At 38.3% G+C, this 22,287-nt stretch overlaps 1 protein-coding gene across 1 annotated transcript in view; it reads right to left on the bottom strand.

Annotated features, from left to right (window-relative positions):
• Positions 1 to 22,287, bottom strand: part of tulp4.L (TUB like protein 4 L homeolog) — a 91,362-nt gene that overhangs the window by 11,342 nt on the left and 57,733 nt on the right. The window contains exons 5-10 of the mRNA XM_018263094.2: positions 13,963 to 14,143; positions 12,777 to 12,911; positions 11,701 to 11,867; positions 7,173 to 7,397; positions 5,862 to 6,096; positions 1,192 to 1,336 (exon numbers count right to left, since the gene is read on the bottom strand). Of these exons, the coding sequence (XP_018118583.2) occupies positions 1,192 to 1,336; positions 5,862 to 6,096; positions 7,173 to 7,397; positions 11,701 to 11,867; positions 12,777 to 12,911; positions 13,963 to 14,143 (1,088 nt within the window). The remainder of the gene's footprint in view (positions 1 to 1,191; positions 1,337 to 5,861; positions 6,097 to 7,172; positions 7,398 to 11,700; positions 11,868 to 12,776; positions 12,912 to 13,962; positions 14,144 to 22,287) is intronic.

Raw genomic sequence — 22,287 nt, 5'->3', positions numbered from 1 at the left:
AGCAGGGCCAAAGATAAGAAATGTATAAACTAAATGTATCAATTTAGAGCAGTTTACAGGGTCGGCAGCTGCTTTAGAAAGACAAAAGAAGGTGAAAAATGAAACTTTACACTTCAATATCAGAAAAACGATCACACAGAAAATAGAAATTAATTGGAAAAAGTCTTTATTTATGGTGAACTATCTGAAACTAACTGAACGGAAGAACAGTGTTGGATGGTGAACAACCCATTTAAGTATATGCCCTAGCAATATGCCTCTAGTTTAAGCAATACTCATAGAGGTCTTCATTTAACTAGTTTTGCTCACTATTCAGCTTCTACAAGTCTCATTTGATACTCTTCAACTATAACTCTTTCCCACAGAATATTGCATATTCCAACCCAGCTAGTAAGTAATAAGTAAATTATTATTTGCCCCCTAATGTGTATGTCTGAGGTTTACTTTACACTGAACATCTTTTTAAAGGAGAATTCAACCCCTTATTAAAAAAAAAACCCTACCCTACATAGACCCCCTCCCTCCTCCCCCCCAGCCTAGCTGCTACCCCGGGTAAATGCCCCTAACTTTTAACTTACCCCTCAGTGCAGATTCAGGGCATTGGAGTTCACGGCAGACATCTTCTTTGGTAATCTTCAGGTCTTCTTCTGGCGCTTCAGCAATTTCCATGACTTATGGCACATGCGCAGTTGTTTGGGGCCGGCAGACTGCTCCAACTGCACATGTGGCGATACGGCACTTACTTCCCAAAGATTACCGAAGAGAAGAAGATGGTGCCCGTGAACTCCGTTGGACAGAATCTGCACCGACAGGTAAGTAAAAAGTTAGGGGCATTTACCCGGAGTAGCAGCTAGGTTGGGGGGGGGGGAAGGAGGGTCTATGTAGGGTAGGATTTTTTTTATAAGGGGTTGAATTCTCCTTTAAGCAATGCTTACAAGTACTGTCCGTATACAGTCTTATATGTATACTACCTTATTTCACTACAGATGTCAAGTTGTGAGCATATTCAATTAGGTAAAGTCTGCATACAGGCAGGTATGTTTACATATGGGTCTCTGCAAATAGGTTATCATGCAGTTATGCTCCTATGCAATTGACTGTTGATGTATTTCTATTCTACGAATATTCAGCTGTGCATACTGTATGCATATGACCAGGGGTAGTTTTCAGAAAAAGTTATAAAAGAAAAACCTGGGTAGCTTAGGTGACTTGCTAGCTCTTGAAATCTTTGGAGACTTTTTGGCTGCCCAGTCATCACTCAGTTCTATGTCACTGGAATCCGAGCAGTTACAACTGTCAATCACTGACGTGATCAATCCATTACCATAGATTTCATCTACAAATGAAGCAAAGGATAGAACATATACATTATATTGCTAAAAGCATATAGAATGATCACAGTAGATACCTGTAAACCTTGTAATACAAATTACCTAACATATGTGGGATATAGTGCACATTTTGCTTGCCTAGTAACACAAAGCCACTAACTCCATCCCCGCTCGTTCCCCTGCCCCTAGGCAATGAGCAGAGTGGGTGAACCAGTGGCCCCTGGGGCACGATTGCAAAAGGGCCCTGAAGCAGCAGCAGGCATGTGAAATCTTCGTGCCCTGCTGCTGCACAATCTTCCTGGACCGCCAATGCTGTCCCCTGACCGGATCCAAGGTGCTTCCTGCTCTTTGTGGGAGCTCCTCCAGATTTTCAGCCTCTACCCCAGGTCAGTGTTACAGACACACAAAAACACACATTTATTACACTAATACACACTTTCACGCCACTTGCGCACACAAACATAACACTCAATTTGCGTGCACACACACACATACACACTTACAAAATTTAAAACTTATTGCCACTGCAAATAGCATATTCGATAACCGCACTGCGCAATACCTTTTTATATATATACAATTTTATTGCATTTTCAGCGCTGCATAGGTGTTGTTTGCTTGATTCAGTCCATAAAACCTATTTGGCCAAGCTAAAATATTCAAACTGTGATTTTGACTGATTATTACACTAGGTGAAAAAACCCCATACATTTTTGTGGTTTTATTGGATTTTAGTGATATTATTGGATTTTAGTGATTTTATTGTATTTTACACTGTTCTTTGTTACTTGCTTTGCCCATGGAAATTTTGCCTGCTATATATACACATTTGGGCCCTCTGTATGCTACATAGTTTGGTAAATCTATACATAATGGGCATCACAAAGCTTGCATTATACCCAATTTACGTGTCCCACATTTCATAATGTACATTATGAAATGTAGGGCACGTAATTGGGTAAAATGCAAGCTTTGTAACCTAAACCTACTGTTCCAGGATTTATTGGCTTTGGAATCCAAAGTACCCCATATTCTAATATAGTGCTTTGAAATTTGGTAATTTGGGAGTTTTTGATCTATAAAAGTCAGAAATCTTCATAAAACTATACAAAGCTGGTATTGGCATGTTTGAGACACTTGCGGTTTTCCAAATAAGATGAATATTTGCGCATAAAATAAAATATTTTTCTGGTATAAATCCATATATTGTAAAAAAAAAAAATTGCAATTTTTCAATATCTTTTTGTAGTCAGAGCTCTAAATCTTGTTCCAAAAGTGGAAATACACAAAGACTCAGGCAGATTTAGAAAGCCCAGGTTCTCCTGTATAGTTTTCCTAGGTAAACTAAAAAACTGTCAAAAACCGTCTGGCAGAGTGCAAATGAAATGCTAAGTTCTGCTGGTACTTAAAGTGTTAATTATATTGTACATTTCTCATTGTGCAGCACTTTCCTTGTTCTACTTAAATAATTAGCTTTAATATGATATAATGAACATTCTTAAAAAACAACTCATTTACATTAGGAATGTATGGTACACACTGGCAGCATAAAAGGAAATGACTGAGATCCAAATGTGCACAGCTGAACATGAAATTACTGAATGTTGGATAATGTTTGAGTTTATGAGCAACCGAGTTTTGTTTTCATTTGAAGTTATTCCAAATTTTTTTCGGTGTGCTTATTTATAATTGTTAGAATCCATCCCAGAACTGTGCAGAAAGCCTTTGACGTGCCAAGTCGTGTATGGTCGGATTTCAAGCTTCATAACAAAAGCAGTGACAATTATTTATCAGATAATTGGCAAGAAGCCATGAAACCTCAATCAGTTCCCTTCCTCTAAAATCAATTGTTACAGGTCTCAGATAAATAAAAGAGTTGACTGCAAACATTTAATTGCAAACAATCACAAATTAGATATTCCCCAGTGATTGGCTTAAACACTTCAGCTAATTACATTACACGCCACTTCCCGTTCAGGCAACGTTCTGTTTCAATGCAATAGGGCTAATCTACATGGGAGATCTTGCTGGTCAGATTTTTTTAAGTGGAGCTTTTTTTTTTTTGCACTCTTTATGACTTCCATATACTCCTTACTGCCTTAATATTTTCGCACACCCATCCTTGGCCCTCACTAGGTTTGACTTTCTTCCCTGCTCTGCTGTATGCTGCCTCTCTCCTTTTTAAGTTGTCCTGTTTAATTTTCTTTTCATTTTGTGTTATCCAGAAGAAGAAACAAATAAAACAGGTAGGCTGAGATGAGCAATGGAGAGGAAAAATATAGTAGTGAATGGAAAATTCACAGATAAATGTGTAGCATGCATGGATAGATGTGTGGTGGATAAGAAGCAAAATCAACATATATTTAGGGAAGACTGAGAAAATGAGTGGACAAATTAACCAGCCTAACTGGGAAGAATGAGAATAGATACAGAAAAACAGACAGTTAATTATAGACTATAATAAATATGGCCCCCTCCACTCCTGTCTCTAGTGAGGTGAAGCAGGTTGTGATTACATAGAATTAGCAGATATGTCCCACTGGTGAGGTGAGCTTCACTGATTCTCCTGTTCAACTATAACCCTGTTTCTAAAAAAGTAGGGACACTTTAAAAAGTAAATAAAAAGAGAATGTGATGACTTGCAAATCAATTAAATTCTATATTTAACTGCAAATAGTACAAAGGCAACATATAAAATGACTGAGGGGAAGATGAGCAGTTTCTATAGACAGCAGCAGGCATGGAATAAGGCAATAGTACTAAAGTTTATTGTCAGTGAAAGCTCCAGATTTGTCCTAATATTGTAATGTCTTGTGTATATTATTTGTGCCTGCAATGTATATGTGTGTGTTTTACTTAGTATATCTGATTCTGCATTTGTGTGTTTGGACCTGACCCAGATATCTTTGTGCTGCTGCCTAATGAATTGTGTATTATTGTGTTTGCTAAGTATGGTCACAATTTCTCTACTTGTGCAACGTCTGCTTTTGTTGAGTGCCTATTATAAGCCTATATATATATATATATATATATATATATATATGTGTGTGTGTGTGTGTATGAGTGTCTTTGTGCACCTGCCTGAGTCTCTGATTGAGTAAAGCTCGTGTACACTGCTGGCAGGACCTGCACCCTATTTATTCTTCCCTGTGATATGAGCGCTCAGCTTTACAACTGGCACTGTGTATCTATCCAGCCTTGTCTTCTAGGGGCATTATTAATGAAACTGGCACCATTTTTATTTGCACTATATTAATTCTGGTGTGTTTTCTGGTGTTATTCTGCACTGTGTTTATTGAATTAAGACCACGTTTACACTGTGATGTAGTTAGTTCTATTATACACAGAGCTGACCCTATTACCACATGGAGACAATTTACATGACATTGGCACTGAAACTCTATTCTGGGGCATTGCATTTCAGATTGGCACTGCATTGTATGTGCTTGGATGAAGTGCGACTGGACTATGAAACAATAATTGCATTTATAGCTGTAATTAACCTTCTCAAACCAAAATATCACCCTGTGCCTGCACCACTACTGGAGCTCCCAGTACTACTGTCCATCTCATGCTAGTGCCACACATGATGTTTATTGGCTTCAACCCAATTACTTATGTATCTGCAATGAGAGGGCACTGTTTCAGCCTGGGTAAATATACACAAAATGTGTTTCAGGACAAATGCATGTTTTTAATCCAAAATCTGCTCTGTGTATGCACCCAGGCCAAAACTGTGCCTGTTAATATAGAGGCAAAAGTGAGTGGGTTCCAGCAGATCAGTTGTTTCTCACTAGTCTGAGACAGTAAGTGCAACTGTGTGAATCAATGCAAGTGTGTAGTAAGAAAAACTACAGTTACTGACCATGACTGACTGATGCACTGTTTCACCTGCTAATAAGTGTGTGCCCAAGGCATTATTTGCTTGTAAAGTGGATAAAGATGGCCACATTGATTCAGAGTTATGACTCATTATTTCCTCTGCACTGCATTTTTCTTTTTACCATCAGGCTATTTAAAAATTTAGCTGACCAGTAGTTATATCTTTCAAGTGTATTAACAATTCCATTCCTAGATATGTGTCTTTGCCATGAAAATATTTGAAGACATTTTACTTGTGATGCTTTTAGCTACTTGCCCAGCCTTGAAAAATTTTCTGTGGATGCCCAAGCGCAGAGTCCCTAACGATTACTTTTCAAAATTGCACTGGGAACCTGTATGCTAAATTTTTAGCCAGAGGATATTTGATGTACAGAGTAATGGTAAAGGAACCCTTAAACATTTATTCTAAATTTCTCAAATCCAAAGGACTAGGATCTACTAGACTTTATTAGTGAAACGTGGTAGGAGACCCTAACACTAACAAACGCTCACATTACTTCACCTACAAGAGAATGGGAGAGTGGGAGGATCTCAAAGGCATCACACATCACACTATACTAAATATATTTGTCTACATTTAAACATGCTTCTTCCACAAGCTGTGATATCATTTTAAAAAGTGATGTTTTTGTTAAGAAAATTAATCACCTGTTTTTGCATCTGTTTTGGGATCCATAATAACAAATTCAGGACGCAGCTTGCTGATTCTTCTCCCTTTAAGGACAGGGACTAACCCACCTAGGTACTCCAGGTACAAAGTATAGCATGGACCTCCAACTTCTGGGTCATCTTCTGTTCGTTTCATGGTGCAGTGCAATCTCTCATTACCTGAGGTTGGGTAGCTGACAAAATCCCTCATATTGTTTGGATCAGGTATGGGAGGCTTGCAAAGAGAAAACAATTACATAAGAAAAATACATTTAATAATTTGTGAGGTTTTACTGGCTTTTTCTACTTTGAATAAACTCACAATTTAAAAATACTAGAATGTTTGCTTATTAAAAAAAATCTGAATGAATAAACAATTGTGGAAAAAAACTCTAATACTTTGAATTTGTGAGTTTACAAGCTAAAAAATAAACTTGAAAAACTTGCAAATCTTAAATAAAAAATGGCTTGAACTTTTTTTTATTTCTCTTTAGGATTTCAGCATATTATTTTACAGATATAAAATAAAATAGAACAAAAAAAAGAAGGAAAGATTTCAAGACATGAACATTGCATTTTTAAGGTGGTGTTGATCACAGAAGCACCCATACAAAAAAACAAACATAATACCCAGGCAGTATCATCTCGTGGAAAGGAGAAAATGGCTTGAATTTTGACCAGACAATCCCATTTTGAATTTGTGAGTTTTTGTGCAAAAAAATTTTGAATACTGGCAAAAAATTGAATTTGAAAAATTGTTTATAAATAACCCCTTAATAATACTCAACTATAAATTATAATGTTTGCCATTAGTTATTATGAGTGTGTGGAAATGCTATGCCCTCCTATGGACCTAGGTGAGACTTAAAGTCTGCAGAAGCATAACAGAAGCACTGTATACTTTATATAGAGAAGCAAACAGAACCGGCCAAATAGCATATGACTATTGACAAATATAACCACTTTAAACATTGTCACCTGTTTGTGATCATTTGCCAATTAAGGAAATATGAGCATGTAATATATTCTGATTTTGCATATAGTTAACTCTAATAACCTTATTCTTCTGACTCATTCCAGTACACCAGGCAGACAAACCTAGAAAATTTTACAGCATCGGACACTGGGTTATATTATTTAGCCCACTGTCTAGGATATTCTTATTTGTTCATAGTTAAGCTTGGAATAGTCATATCAATCCTTTGTTTTCCAGAATACATTTTCTAAAATACGCCTGCAATTAATATACAAAAATACATGCTCAAGTACTGGGGTTTGAGAGTGCCTCCACAAACTACAAGAAGCAGTTACCTTAATTGTTGGTATGAAAGCAGTAGTGAGGTATGAGCAGAGCCGGGGAGGGAGGTTTAGTTTGCAGATATCCTTGTCATCGCTCAAAGAGCTGGCAATTGTTTGCTGACATAAAAGCTGAAGACTGGCCACTCTGTGCTCCACACGTACAACATAAAGAGCAGGGCCTGAGGCAAGGAACAGGCGGGAGTCTCTGTGGCCCCAGCAAATGGATGTGATTGGACGCTACAGAAGGAACATATATTAATCAATGATAATAGACATGCACATGCAAAATTTTTCAAATACCCTACTATTATTAGAAATATTTTCCAAGGTTTTTGGACCCTTTTCAAAATGTTACATAAGAACAAAAGCTTTACACACCCACTAACAAATCTAATACTGGTGCCAAATAATACTTCAACATAGCATCTCTAAGCACAACAGTAAAATCTGCAATTCATAACTTACTCAAAATCAGATGTATGATATAATTACCAAACGTGACCACATGACGTCATTATACCTTACCGAGTATTAAAATAGTGTAACAATGGAAATCTGTTAAAAGAGCAATATATACCGTGTTCAACATGAGAAAAATAATTAGGCCTTTTAATGAAAAAGTATTCTTCCTATTCATTCAACTAAAAACTTTTTGTTAAATTATAAAGCACAAACATATGTGCCTTTCCCTCCACTTTAATCAGAGGAATTTGTTTAATTATAGAAAATGAGCACTGTATAAAGGCTATGGCACAAAAGATCTTTTGATGAGTGTAAAATGGCGACACTTAAAATAGGCAAGCATTTCAGAGCCGTGATCTATATGGAGAAGGGTATTTTAACTGATTTTCTGCATGTATTATTATTATTACCATGTTTTTATAAAGCGCCAATATATTCCACAGTGCTGTAAAACAAATGGGTGTATACAATGAATACATACAAATAAGGTGTCAACTGTGACTATTTAAAAAACTAGGGTTACCAACTACAATGTTTAAAGGGGTGGTTCACCTTTACTTAACTTTTAGTATGTTATAGAATTGCTAATTCTAAGCAACCTTTCAATTGGTTTTCATTTTTTCTTTTATCTTTATAGTTTTTGAATTATTTAGCGTCTTCTGAATCTTTTCAGCTTTCAAATGGGGTTCACCACCGCCATTCAAATACTCTATAAGGCTACAAATTTATTGTTATTGATACATTTTATTATTCCAGTCTCTTATGCAAATCAATGAATGGTTGCTAGGGTAGTTTGGACCCTAGCAAACAGATTGCTGAAACGGCACAGCTGCTGAATAAAAAGCTCAATAAAAATTAAAACCAATTCCTAATTGTCCCAACACATCACTTTCTACATCATACTAATAGTTCAGTGTTGTCCAACTTATATGGTACAGAGGGCTGGAATTTTTCTAATCTACATGGTGGAATGGAAGCCAGTGTTAGCCACTCCCTGTTTTTAGACCACACCCACTTTAAACCACACCCATGTTACCGCAAGACCATGTCCACATTAATAGCACACCAAAAAAACAGATGGTTGGTGCTCACTGCAGGGATCAGGGCCTGAACTAGGGATTGGCTGAGTAGGCGGCTGTCTAGGACACCATCATTGAGGAGCGCACATTTAATAGGGTTTTTTTTACTGTTTTTCAAGCGTTTATTTAATAATTTGTTTCAGTAATCATGGTCAAACAGTCAGGTGGAATCCCCCTCCTTCACCTTCTCCCTCTTACCAGCAAGTAATAGCTCCTTCTGTGCGGTGCGGCAGTTCAGCGTGACATGCTTATACGCGTCAATGACGTCACTGATGCGGTTGAGTGGCAGAGAGCTGGCGGCCTGCTTGGTGTGGCTCGCGCTTGCTGCTCTCAGCCTTGCACAGTTGCACTGAACTGAAGACATTCTTTCTATTACTGTGAAAGTGTGAAGCTTCCTGCTGGCACAGCCAGGTACAGATTTGGCCCGGGGGCCATATGTTTGCCATTGCTGCTGGGCTGGGCGCTGGCACAGGTACATAAATACTTGGGGGCAATATGATGTGATCAGAATTATTTTTGGCTGCTGCTGGCACAGGTAAAGATTGGGGGCAATATGATGGCTGCTGGAGGGCTGTATGATTGATGGCTGCTGAGCTTGCTGGTACAGGTATGGGGGGGCAGTATAATGGATGGCTACTGGCACCGGTATGGGGGGGCAGTATGATGGATGGCTGCTTGCACGGGGGGGGCTGTATTATGGATGGCTGCTGGTCTTGCTGGTACAGGGGGCAGTAATATAAATGAAAAAGTGTTGTACATTTTCTTGCTTTCTTTATTTAAAAACCATCATTGTAAGGAGGGAAATGGTGATGCAGGACAGGGGGGCACTGGTTGAAGCTCTTGCCTAGGGTGCCAAGCTACCTTGCCACTCATATGTGAAAAAGGTTAAGTCATATTAAGACATACCCTTAAATCCATATGCCTCCTCCTCCTCTGTGTATAATACAGTACCCCATCATATGATTAAACACCTTAGGGGCCACTAACAATAATTTTCAAATACTAACATACCCCAAGATCAAATACCAGGCTTATGTTCCATAGGGATCATAGGTCAGGCAGAGTATGGCAAACACAGGTGCAAAGAGCAGGCAACGTATGACACACACAGGGAGCATAGGGAATACAGAACAGAGCAGGAGACAGGAAAATTAGGACCACTAGAATATGTACTACATACAGTGACGCAGTGCTGGTGCTCCATTAGCATTTTGTATAAAGTGTGAACAGGTGAAAAATGTGGGCAGTTTCAGTCTGGGTCTCAGGTGTGAACAGTACATGTTTTTAGGATTTGAACCATAGAGGTGTCACAAATGTGAACAATGCAGGGGGGGGGATTACAAGTGTGAACAATACAGGGGATTACAGTGTGAATTTGAGGTTTAAACTATGCAGGGGCCAGTTAATCTCTGTAGTGATACCTTTTAAAGATTACATGTGGTAAGCAGACACAGCAGGAAGACTTTGATGTGGAGGACCACATAAGGGAGGTTGCGGGCCCGCCGCCAGTTGGACAGCCCTGTAATAGGTCATTAAAGGTGAACACCCCCTTTAATGGAGAAGGAAAGGTTAAAACTAAGTAAGCTTTATCAGAAAGGCCTATATAAAAACACCAGTAAATCTTCAAAGTAATGCTGCTCAGAGTCATCTGTGAAAAAAAACACTGCATTTCTGTCCTTCTATTGTGTACATATGGACTTCTGTTTCAGACTTCCTTCTTTAAACTTTCAGGGCAGGGCATTAGCATGCTCAATTTGCTTCTCTCCCCCTCCCTCCCTGCTGTAATCTGAGCTCAGAGCTATGAGTGAGAAGAGAGAGAATAAAGGCAGGAAGTGATGTCTCACCAAGCTAATATGGCAGCTGCTATCCTGCTATCCTGGTTTGCTAAAGCATTCTACAGAATAAATACATTTTTATAGCTTGCACTATTGTGGCTAATCTATTGGCAATAAACTGTTTCTGTAGCTTTCCTTCTTATTTAATAAGTGACATATTAAAGTACCACTTTAAGATGAACAGTTCATACTGTGCTACAGTAAGACAGTGCTGGTGCCCCTACAGCAGTTTATATAAGGTGTGAACAGGTGCACAATGTGGGCAGTTTCAGTCTGGGTCTGAGGTGTGCATAGTATGGGTCTTTAAGGGTGTGAAAAATAGAGGCGTTACAGGTGTGAATAATACATGATTTTACTGTCTGAATTTGAGGTGTAAACAACGCAGGGGCCAGTTAATCACAGCACTGATACCTTTTATGGGTGGAGGTACACAATGCTATTTGGGGGAGATTAGTCACCCATCTACAAATTGCCTCTTCTTCGGGCGACTAATCTCCCCGCAATGCCTTCCAGCAGCCTAGAATCTAAATCGCAGGCGGGATGGCACTCGGATCGCTTCGTTGTTCGAAAGTCGCCCGACATTTCCTCGTACAGCACTGGTCTACAAGAAGGCCTTGAAGACAGGCACACATCTCTTATCAAAACATATGGATTTCTTGTTGCCTCAGCAGGATTTACAGCTCCTTCCTTGTAAGTCCAAGCAGGCACTCCTTATCTGTACAAGGTCAGCTACTTTGTGTTTTATAGACACAGTGAAATAAGCAGTAAATGGACACATAAGCAATGCAGTTATACCTAATAAAATCCACTGCAATATAATCAGGGGCTGCATTTCCTTTAAAGATGCAGAGAGTCAATTTTCTTATCAATAATTTTCCCATTAAACAAACCCCATATTTGAAGTATATGTAAAGTTCCTAGAACCAACAGGCTTTATCTCCTGTGTCACTCTTCTCCTAATTTTTTTCCCCTGAAGCTGAAGAAAAGGTATATCAGTAAGAGTGATGGCCAATGACTCTGGGCTGCTTATTTCTCACAATCTGGTTAGAGACCTCAATATCTTAGTTAAAACCATGAATGTTTCCAGGTAAGACCATAAAGAAGTTTAGCTTAAAGATAATTTCTATATTAGTATTTTGTCCACAAATTTGCATTCATTTTTACCTGAACTGGGGTTTCCAGAGTGTAGACATGTTCTCCACGTACATTGTAAAACTTGATAAGTGCGCTTTTCAGAGAGTTGCCATTGACATGCTCGGGAAGCAGGTTCTGTTTCTCCATTCCTGCAACTGCAAGCAAGTCTCCTTGGGTGCACCACTGGACCACAACATCTGCAAAAGGTCATATAAATTCACTTACAGTGAAACCTCAATTTTACATACAATAATTTTAAATTGAAAAGAAGTCCTAACTGCAAAAATAACAATATCAAGTTAGTAGAAGCCAGTATCGGCGAAACGAGTCAGCGGTGAGAGTGGAAGCCAGAGGAGAACTCAGCACTTGCAGGCTTGCAGACTTCGAGAAGGGCAGAAACAAAAGTGGTAATCCAACTATGCAAAAGCAATTTCCTTAAAGGCATATTTCATTGCGATGTTTGTTGAGTGATTTTAGCATTAAAACATAAGGATTTTACACAACTGACTGTACAATTGTCCTGCAGCAAGAACATGAGGAGGAGAAGGAGTGGAGATTTATAGTTCTACTAGAGCTTTTACGTCCAGATTGGTCTGTAAGCAGAAGTACAGTTGGGAACTGAATCACTTGAGGTATTCACTTTGGGATAATATTAACACAGAGTTTGACTATATTCACTGTTACTGCATAAAGAGATACTGACACCAGAAATTAAACCTTTTATTTTATATCTATCTAGCAGGAGCCTATTTTCTTCCAGGTCTGTTAATCAGCTGTCTTCTGCTATATTGCTTCAGTAGCTAAAACCATTTGTGCAGCAAATATAAACAGTAAGATAGATACTACTTTCAATAGCAATTACATTTTAAATGTTTTAATTATTAATGTGTATTGGAAGGTTGCTTAAAATTCAATTTCATTATGCAAAACTTTTTCAGTTGCTTTTCCAGTTGAGATCAATTTATTCTGTCCTGTTGGTGTATTGCGATTTATCATGGGGACTCACTGGTCATGCTCTTGTATCCAGATTCGTCCTAGCTGCTGGGGAGTTTATTAAGTGGTTATGAAAGGGGTCAATGATTTGAGAAAAAAAAAGCCCCTCTTACCTTTCAAACCTGAGCGAACTATTGTTGGTGATAGATCATCGTAGTTGTTCATTAAACGAATGTCTCCTGAAGTGAAGCCAACAGTGAGAAGTGGCTTGATGTTTTCTATTGGGATAGGAAATGCAGCTGGGCCATCTGCAACATACAGTTAAAAGTAAAATGGAAAGCGTACTATAACAATTTACTAAACCAGTGGCTAATGCATAAAATGGTATCATTTTCAATCAACTTTCATTCAAAATATATTCACTTCAATAGGCTAAATGACTTCTAAATTAATGGAATAAGCATAAAAAGAACTTGATTATGAGCACCAGCAGTTATCTGCTCCAGTCGTCATATCTTAACAGTTTGATGGAATTTAAGTGCAAATTGAATTCGGCTCTTTGGATAGAATACCCTTTAATAAACTGTCAACAGCCATCTGCAGCTGCTGAAATAACCCCTAAATATTTTGTTTCTGTGAAAATTAATTTAAAAGTTTTGTGTTTAAACATAAGATGTTTAGACACCATGTATGCATGGATTGCCAACTTAACTGTAATTTAAACTTTTCTGGAAATGTTCATGTCAATGCTCAGGTGACAGACAGAAGCCCAAAGCATGTGCTGGGAACCAGCAGAAAAAGTAAAGAGCTGTGGTGTCCTTGGGCTGGAACAGTTGCTTGATTGTTTGCTCAACTTTCCAGCTACATTTATCAACAAACTCCATAATGTTGTTGCAAAATATAAAAAGCTGGATTTTATGTTGACATGATACAGTGTATTTAGTAGATATATTCCTACAAATCCTGACAACATTTGAACATCTTCAAATGGTTCAAGGGACCTCTTCCATTGACTTCTGCATGACTTCGACAGGTTTTAGCTGTAGTATTTTCAGGTTTGAGCTATTTCCAACTAAAATAAATCAAAAAATATTTGAGTTTTTTTTCAACCCCGAAAAATTCAAGTTTTGACTGAGAACTACCCTTAAAAACTCAGATTTTCCGGTTTATATACAACTCAACCATCAAAAACGAATTCTGCTTTGAAGAGAGGTCCAACACTTAAATAAAAATTAATGTAGGCTACGCAGCAACATTACACTGCCCTGTAATTCAAATCCCTTCTGCATGCATGCAAATGATCTGTAAATCACAGCAATCCACAAGTATAGCATGTCAGTTTTTCCTTCCTTGAATTACCTTGAGGTGGAGAGTAGTCATCGGAATCAGTGTCGCTCTCACTGCTGTCTTCAACCAAGAAACTGGGGTAATTCCAGGACATGTTCACAATCCCATCTGATTCATGTAACAAGACATGGGCAAGCATCCTACCATGGCAGTCCATAACTATGACCTGGCCATCAGCTGTGCCAAACAGCACCTGTACACACACAAAAAACAAAATAGTGAAACAAACAAAATTTTGTGTAAAATATAAGGCATTCCAACAAGACAAATACAGGTGTCACTATTAGATGTAAACGCAAACACATAAGTGCTGCCTCTCAGCTGGATGAATAATTGGGCAGAAAAAGTAACATTTGTGGGACACAGACTGCCATAACATGCTCACATCTGTGGGCTAATGATTGAGCCTCGCTATGGTAGGTAACATCCCCTGAAAAAAGACTTGGAAAAGAGGAGGTTACAGATTATAGGCAGTATCTATAAATGTTTATGATAAATACCTTATTCACAAGCTTAGGGGGTATTCAAGTGATTTTGCTATGGGTTCCACTTCCTTGCAACTTTTCATGGACTGGATGCTTAAAAGGGTTGCAGATTCCCTAAAGGGCGAAGTGACTAACGCTAGCGAAAATTCGCGAGAGTGATGTAATTTCGGAACTTTTAAAAAACAAAGACCAATTGAAAGTTGCTTAGAACTGGCCATTGTATATCATACCAAACTTTAACTCAAAGGTGAACTCCTTTAATAAAATTGCTACAGAAATCATTATTATTTTCTTCCTTACTTTATATATTTGATTCATTTGTGAGTTCCTTAAACTAAAATATTGTTTTCAACAACACACTCATGCCGAGTTTCAGCAATTTGCAAATATTACTGCAAAAAAAACTTAAAAAATGAGAAAAAATATTAATAAAAATGAATTACTAAGTTTACTTCTTAGTGTAGAGTACTATTTAAATCAGCCACACTTCCCATTTAAATGTTAATAGAAACGTTAATGCATGTTGCTATACATTAAGTAGGGATACCATATCACTTGCAAATAGGGACATGTCACTTAATGCGACCCTGCAACTTTCTTTTATTACGTTTCCCTTGATTGTCAAGATATCTGGTAACCTCACATTGAAAGAGAACTAAACCCAAAAACAAATGTCTAGAAATTCAATATTGTATGTATTATATTGCACAAGCTTGAATGCTCAGCATCTCTATAATGATCCAGTTGTTACAGGACCTCCCCATCTTGGATTTTGCTGGGTGCGCCAGTGACACAGCACATGTTCAGTGTGTATAGGGCGGCTGTTGATAAACTAAGAGGCAGATTTAGAATGTGAGAGCTCACCACAGAACAAACCCACCTACTTTCTATTCATTCCTAAAGAATTTTTACAAGCATATTTATCAAATGATGAACAGAACAGATCTAAAAGTTCTGGACTAGCATTAAAAATAGGCCCTGGCATTTTGGGTACACAGAGCCCCAAACAGCCCCATGCCAGATCACTAAATAGTGACTGTCTATAGCATCTTACAGCAGCCCCTTTGGCATTTGTCAGAACCCACAGATTGCCAGTCCAGGCCTAACATTCACCCCCTGATAAATACACTTCTAAAAATGTCATAGGAATGAATAAAAATTGGGTGAATTTTTCTGTGGTTACCTCTAATTTCACATTTTGATAAATCTGACTTTAAGTTTAGAAATTGTCAAAAATCACGAAGTTGAATATAAAGATTTGTCTGGCATAGAAGCTGATGCTACAAGGCTGATTTTAAAGTTCTGATGCCAAGTGCACAGGTTTCTAAACTCCCATGTAAGGTGAATCTGAATTAATTACTAATCAGCCTTGCATAGTGACTTTTTATGCTACATATACAATACAGATATGGGATCTGTTATTTGGAAACCCATTATCCAGAAAGTTTTGAATTACACTAAGGCCCTCTCCCATAGACTTCATTTTAATCAATTAATTCACATTTTTTAAAAAGTATTTTTTATCTGTAATGATAAAACTGTACCTTGTACTTTATCCCAACTAAGATATAATTAATCCTTATTGAATACAAAACAATCTTATTAGGTTTATTTCATGTTTACATCATTTTTAGAAGACTTAGGGCCTGGTATTCCAATTACAGAAAGACCCGTTATCTGGAAAACCCCTGGTCCTGAACATTCTGGTTAAAAGAAACCTGTATAGTGTAACTTGTTCTTTAGAGATACTGACAGCAGACAATAACCTTTTTTTATATCCATCATAACATTATCTTTGAATGCTATTTATAATTTTGCCAGATGCTTTTACATTACCTTTCTTACCCCCATGTTCCTCTATGAGGGGGTTGCCATATTTGTGCAGCAGTAGTCGATTAGCATTAGAAACTCTAACGGACAGAATGAGATGGGACAGTCGTTTTGGCAAAACACTCAGGTTTAGGAACTTCAAGTAATAATTACTTACAAAAGCAGAACTATCAGCAAAATACGATCAACGTGACCTATATGTAACTTCTAATGTAGATTAATATTTTGAAAAGAAAATTTTTAGTGTCAGTATCACTATAAGCTCAGGTAACAGACAGCAGCACAGAGCATGTAAAGTGAATCTGCAGAGCAGAAAAGTAGATGGGGAGTTACTTGGGCATCTTTGGAAACACAGATCTTCCCTGCTTAAGGGCTGTAGTGGCCTTGGGCTGGTACAGAATCACAAAAATGCCCAGCTGTTCTACTTTAAGTAAAGACTCCTATTCTGGAAACGCTAGGTCCCAGGCACTCTGTCTTAACAGATCCCATACCAGACCTGTGCATAACAGGGTCATTTTAGGCTCAATAAAGGACTGGTGACGTAAAAAAATTTTAAGTGTAAAATTTAAAGTGTAAAGTTTGTATCTGTTCATCCTGGACCTACAAATAAACTACTTCTTGTCAATAAATGACCTATTTTATATCAAATAGCATTTTTATTTTAAACTGAAATCATTGTGTCTGCTGTATAAACCTGTGCCTTTTTGCCCTATTCAACATGCAAGGCTGCATCCATGGCTACAGAGAGTATACTGTATTTATACACTATATATTCCATAATTCTAGTGTATTTATACACTATATAGTAGTGTTTGTAAAGCAAACATATTTTTTTACCAATAAAATTTATGTACATAAATACTCTTGCGTTTTTGCACTGTGTGTGTGTCTGTGTCTGGGCTGACGCAGTTTCCGGGGGCAGGCAAGGAAGATAGCTCATGCCAGCATAGAACAAAAAAAGCAAGCTGAGATTCAGCCCTGGGTGGCATTGCCCTAACCCCTATAACTTACCATAGTGTACAATGGTGCAGTAACTGATGGCATATAAGAACTGTTGCAAACGTTGCACCTTTTATTTCATAAGTCACAACAAAACAAAGACACATTAGTTGTCCCCTGCAGTTTTACAATTAAAGGTCCAACAAGCTCTGAAAACATACAATCTCAAAGCAACAGAATGAAAAGCTGCTCATTAAAGAGCCCCTCTGGTGGGGGGGAAAGGAGCTCTGTGAAAGCAAAGCCAAGCAGTGTCGACAGGGAGATTGACTTTTTGTTCACCAGGACAGCCTGTAATTCTGGCGTTAATCCTGTGTGCCCGAGCAACAGAATACATGATGTATTTAATGAGGAGAAATGATCTGTGGAGCATATGCTGAGGCCACAGACCAGGCTGTACAGGAACATCCAGATCTATTACTGGAAAATGAAAATATCAGTGGATGAGGGGGGGGATGGAGGCAGGGCCGCCATTAGAAATCACAGGGCCCCGTACAACATTTTCAGAGCCCCCTGGGCCCCGCCCATGCTAGCGCCCAAGCCACACCCCAGATCCCGCCCACTCCACCCAAGCCCCACTCCATCCCGCCCAAAGACCACACAGACATCAGCATTAAAAAGTAACCCCCCCCCCACAAGTTATAAAAAGCTATTGATAGTCAGGGCCCCCTTATAAGTTAAAAAAAAACAACAACATTGGTGCCAGGGTCTCCCTTACAAGTTAAAATTTGGGGCCCCAAAAATCTTTAAAAAAAGAAAACATTGGTGGCAGGGGCCTATATAATATTAAAATAATACATTGGTGGCCAGGGGATTAAAAAAAAACCCACATTGGTGTTCAGTATAATTGAACTCGTGGCTTCAGCACTTCAACTTCGCCTCCTTTCGTGACTTTGGGTCTTTTCGCAGCTTCAGGACTTCAATATCGGCTGTTTTCGTGACTTTGGGTCTTTTTGCCAGTTCGGGACTTCGGTTTCGGCTATTTTCGTGACTTCGGGTCTTTTCGCAGCTTCAGGACTTCAATATCGGCTGTTTTCGTGACTTTGGGGTCTTTTTGCCAGTTCGGGACTTCGGTTTCGGCTAATTTCGTGACTTCGGGTCTTTTCGCCGCTTTGGGAGTTCTGTTTTTGTGGCTTCGGGTCCTTCGGTACTTCCGCTTTTCGGCTGTTCGCTATGGGCGCACGAACGGCTTCGGTGCTCTCAAGGGGGGCCCTGCTCTTTTCAAAACTGCAGCACTGCCGGGCCCCTCTTCATGCCCGGGCACAGGACACTTGTCCCCCCTGATGGTGGCCCTGGGTGGAGGAATGGTTAGTGTAGGCAGAAAATGTTTAATCACACCTGGCTACTCTGTAAACTCATACTAGTTTTTACATAATCTATGAGGGTAATGTACAAGAGACAGGGATTTTGGCAGACTGACATACTGTTGTTAGCAATTGCACACTGCCTGTTGAACAAACTGCCTGCTAGAGACAATAACAAACTCAAGGCAAAAATACACAAAGCTGATGAGAAACACTGTGAAACAGAATTAATGCTAAAGTTCATAACACAGTCCTTGTGGGATAGGCCAAAATGGAACAGGAGGGATCAGAATTTTGCAAGAAAAACATGGATGTGTAGCATTTCATTTATGCTTGCTGAAAAAAAGACTCTGCCTTGCAAATAGCAAGATCCCCTCAATGAGTATTGCTTTCAATCAATACGGATGGTTTGGCTGCACTTAACTTTTTCTGTCTGTCAACCCATCTACCTTAATTAAACATGCATAACCGCTAGTTGACCTAGAAGAAATAGTCCATCTGAAACCATCTCTAGTTTGCCTGGGGAAAACAAGCCTCTGCAATACCCCACTAAGAAGTCTATTCCAAGAAGAAAATGTACCAATGACAACCACCCTCTATACATTATCCTTTAATCCCTAATTAGTTAATTATAAAAAAAAAATACATTTGTTGGACACTATCTGTCCAACACAAAGCCATGCTGATTACTTGTACTTGCCTCCAGAACATAATGTTGAATGTGTAATGAATAATGTGCCCACCACATAGGTCAAATCTACCATCCTATAATTTCCATCAATCAAAATCAGAGAGGAATCAGTTGGTTGATGAGAGTAGGGAAAAGCAGGAATTCTGAACTGTTGTTTTTTATATGTCTATGCAATTGAGAAACCAACTAATGAAGGCTTTCTTTTTAAAACGCCCAATTCTAATATTATAGGTATTGATAGATGGGTCACTCAGTTGGAAATTTAAAAGAAACTTGAACATGTAAAGGTAAACAAAGATCCTGGACTTGATGGTATTAATCACGGGGTATTAAACGAGTTTAGCTCTGTGATTGCCAAACCTTATTACTTAATTTTCCAGGATTCATTGAGGTTTGGCATAGTGCCAAGAGACTGGCGAATTGCTAATGTGGTGCTGCTAGGGATCCTATTCTCAGCCTGGAAACTAAAGACCTGTAAGTCTGTGGTAGGAAAGCTTTTGGAATGGGTAAGAAGGCATAATATACTTGACTACATTGAAAATAACAATACAATGAGTTTGTGCCAAAATGGTTTTATGTGTAACAGATCTTGCCAAACTAATTTAATTTGCTTTTATGAGGAGGTTGAACTTTGAATTTGATACAGTACTACACAGAAGGTTAAAGGGCACCTGTTTGGAAAAATGTTATGCCCAACCAAAGGTGCGGGATAATAGAGTCCGTATTCTGGTTGGGGATAACAGCAGTTTCAAAAAAAAAAAAAAGGCCCCCGCCAGCGCTAGGCTACCTGCACCGGGAAGGAGTTCCCGGTGTGAGCAGCGATGTCTGGTCACTCGCATGCACATAAATAAAAGCTGCCCTGAATTGCACATTATGGGCATGCACGCGACTTCACATGCGCGTCATGCGCATGTGAGTGACCAGACATGGCTGCTAGCACCAGGAGCTCCCTACCGGTGCGGGTAGCCTAACTACTGTAATCCCCAAACGGAATGCAGGCTCTATTAGCCTGCATCTTTGGTTGGGGATAAAATTTTTACCCAACAAGTGCCCTTTAATGGTTAAATTAAGGAATATTGGCCTGGAACTTTGCATTTGTACTCGGATAGAGAACTGGCGGAAGGACAGATTACAAAGAGTAGTGGTAAATGGAACATTTTGTATTTGGACCAGTGTTCTTAGTCAAGTACCGTACTTGGTCTTTTGCTTTTTAACTTGTTTATTATTGACTTAGAAATGGCCATGGAAAGTGCTATTTCTAATTTTGCTTATGATACTAAATTGTTCAAAATTATAGGTTCCATGAAGAATGTGGTCACTTTGTAGAGTGAACTGACTGGATTGGGAAAACTGGGCAGCAAACTGGCAAATGAAGTTCAGTGTTGATAAGTGAAATAATAGAAAGAAGAAATAACATAAATGTGAGTTGTCTAATTTCAGGCAGTGTCATTCCATGGCTACTACACCAAATAATACTCTGTACAAGTACATTAGAGGACAGATAGTGGGGGATTTTTTTTTACCATAAAAAGGATCAATGCACCAGAGGCTACTTTCATTTAAAGCAGTGTAGGTGGTTCTTCATATGGTGAGGGCAATGTGGTTTTGGAATGCACTGCTATGTGATCTTATGATGGCAGATTCTAGTAATTCATAATCCATCCATCCATTTTACTTTACTTTAAAGTAAATTGTGCAAAATATTTGTCCCAATTTCCCCTTTTCTCCCCAACACCCCTTATGCCACTTGATGGTCCAACACTCTGCGACCCACCACCCATGTTACTAAAGTTTACTCAGTTATTTTGCACAGAAAACCATATTTAACATGAGAGGTTACTGTATCTGCATTGTTGATACAAACACAACACTGCTGTAGTTACACTGATCCTTCACCCATATACATATGTACACTCTCCAATTTAGCAGATCTGGTAGGTCCAGTCTCCATACAAACATGGCTGACTAGCCTTCTCAGTGCTATATCCTAGAAGTCTATGGGAAACGCTGTGCATAAGTGACAGAGAGGCCACCTCTGAAAAATTCTTGCTAAAAAAATTCTGATTGAAACATTTCCCATAGATCAATATGTTAAATGGAGAACGTTACTGGATTGTTTTAACTATTGCTGTTTTCCATCTGAAGAGGCAAAATTAAATGAAACAAATTAAGAAGCGCTAATTAACTTTTAAAAAAAATGTTAAAGGGAATATGAGAAAAAAATGTCAGGCTTGGGCAGATTTCTTTCAGGTCTGAATATTTCTAGTTGATATGTGCTGCTCCATGTTTCATTTTAAATTGAAAATTGCCTTAATGGAATGTCAACACTGTCCTGTCTTTGCGGGGGAACCAAGACTTTTGCTACATTGTTTAAAAAGTAAAAATCAGGAGTAAGGCAAATGCTGCTTTCAACTGTTTTTACAAATAACTTTAAAAGCACTAAAAAATGTTTGATAAATGTATAGTAAAAAGTTGCTTAGTTTTCTTTTATTAGCCAATTTTTTATATTGGGGTTGACTTGCCCTTTAACTGCTATAGTATACCATTAAAATACACTGCCTTCAAAAAAGGGACCTCAACAAGACACTAAAAACACCTAGCTTATTCCTTTATCTTTGTCATGTTATTTTAATGGCCATGTTTGAGCCAATCTTCCTGGACAGCAACATAACTGCAACTCTAGTTGTCATAAATATACATCTTTGTTAGCTCTGTTGTCTGTAGGAAACAGTTTATGCTTTTTGATTCTGTTTTATATTTGTAATATGTTTACATGTGCTAGCAGGTAGAAAATAAATATAAGCAAATAGTACATGTAATATGGATATTTGGCCTTTATTTATACAATGAAATTAAAAATATGGTCAAGTAATTTGACATGTTCAGAGTACAGGGTACATATCACAGCATATTTTATTCATACCCTGCAATAGAAATGCAGAAACATAAACACACATCTAAAAATATAAATATCAAACAAGTCATGTTTATATATGTAAGGTTGGTTTAAATAGTTATAAATAATGCCTTT

Source organism: Xenopus laevis, chromosome 5L (assembly GCF_017654675.1).
Source record: "Xenopus laevis strain J_2021 chromosome 5L, Xenopus_laevis_v10.1, whole genome shotgun sequence".
Taxonomy (NCBI): Eukaryota; Metazoa; Chordata; class Amphibia; order Anura; family Pipidae; genus Xenopus; species Xenopus laevis.
This window is presented reverse-complemented; position numbering and strand designations above follow the sequence as displayed.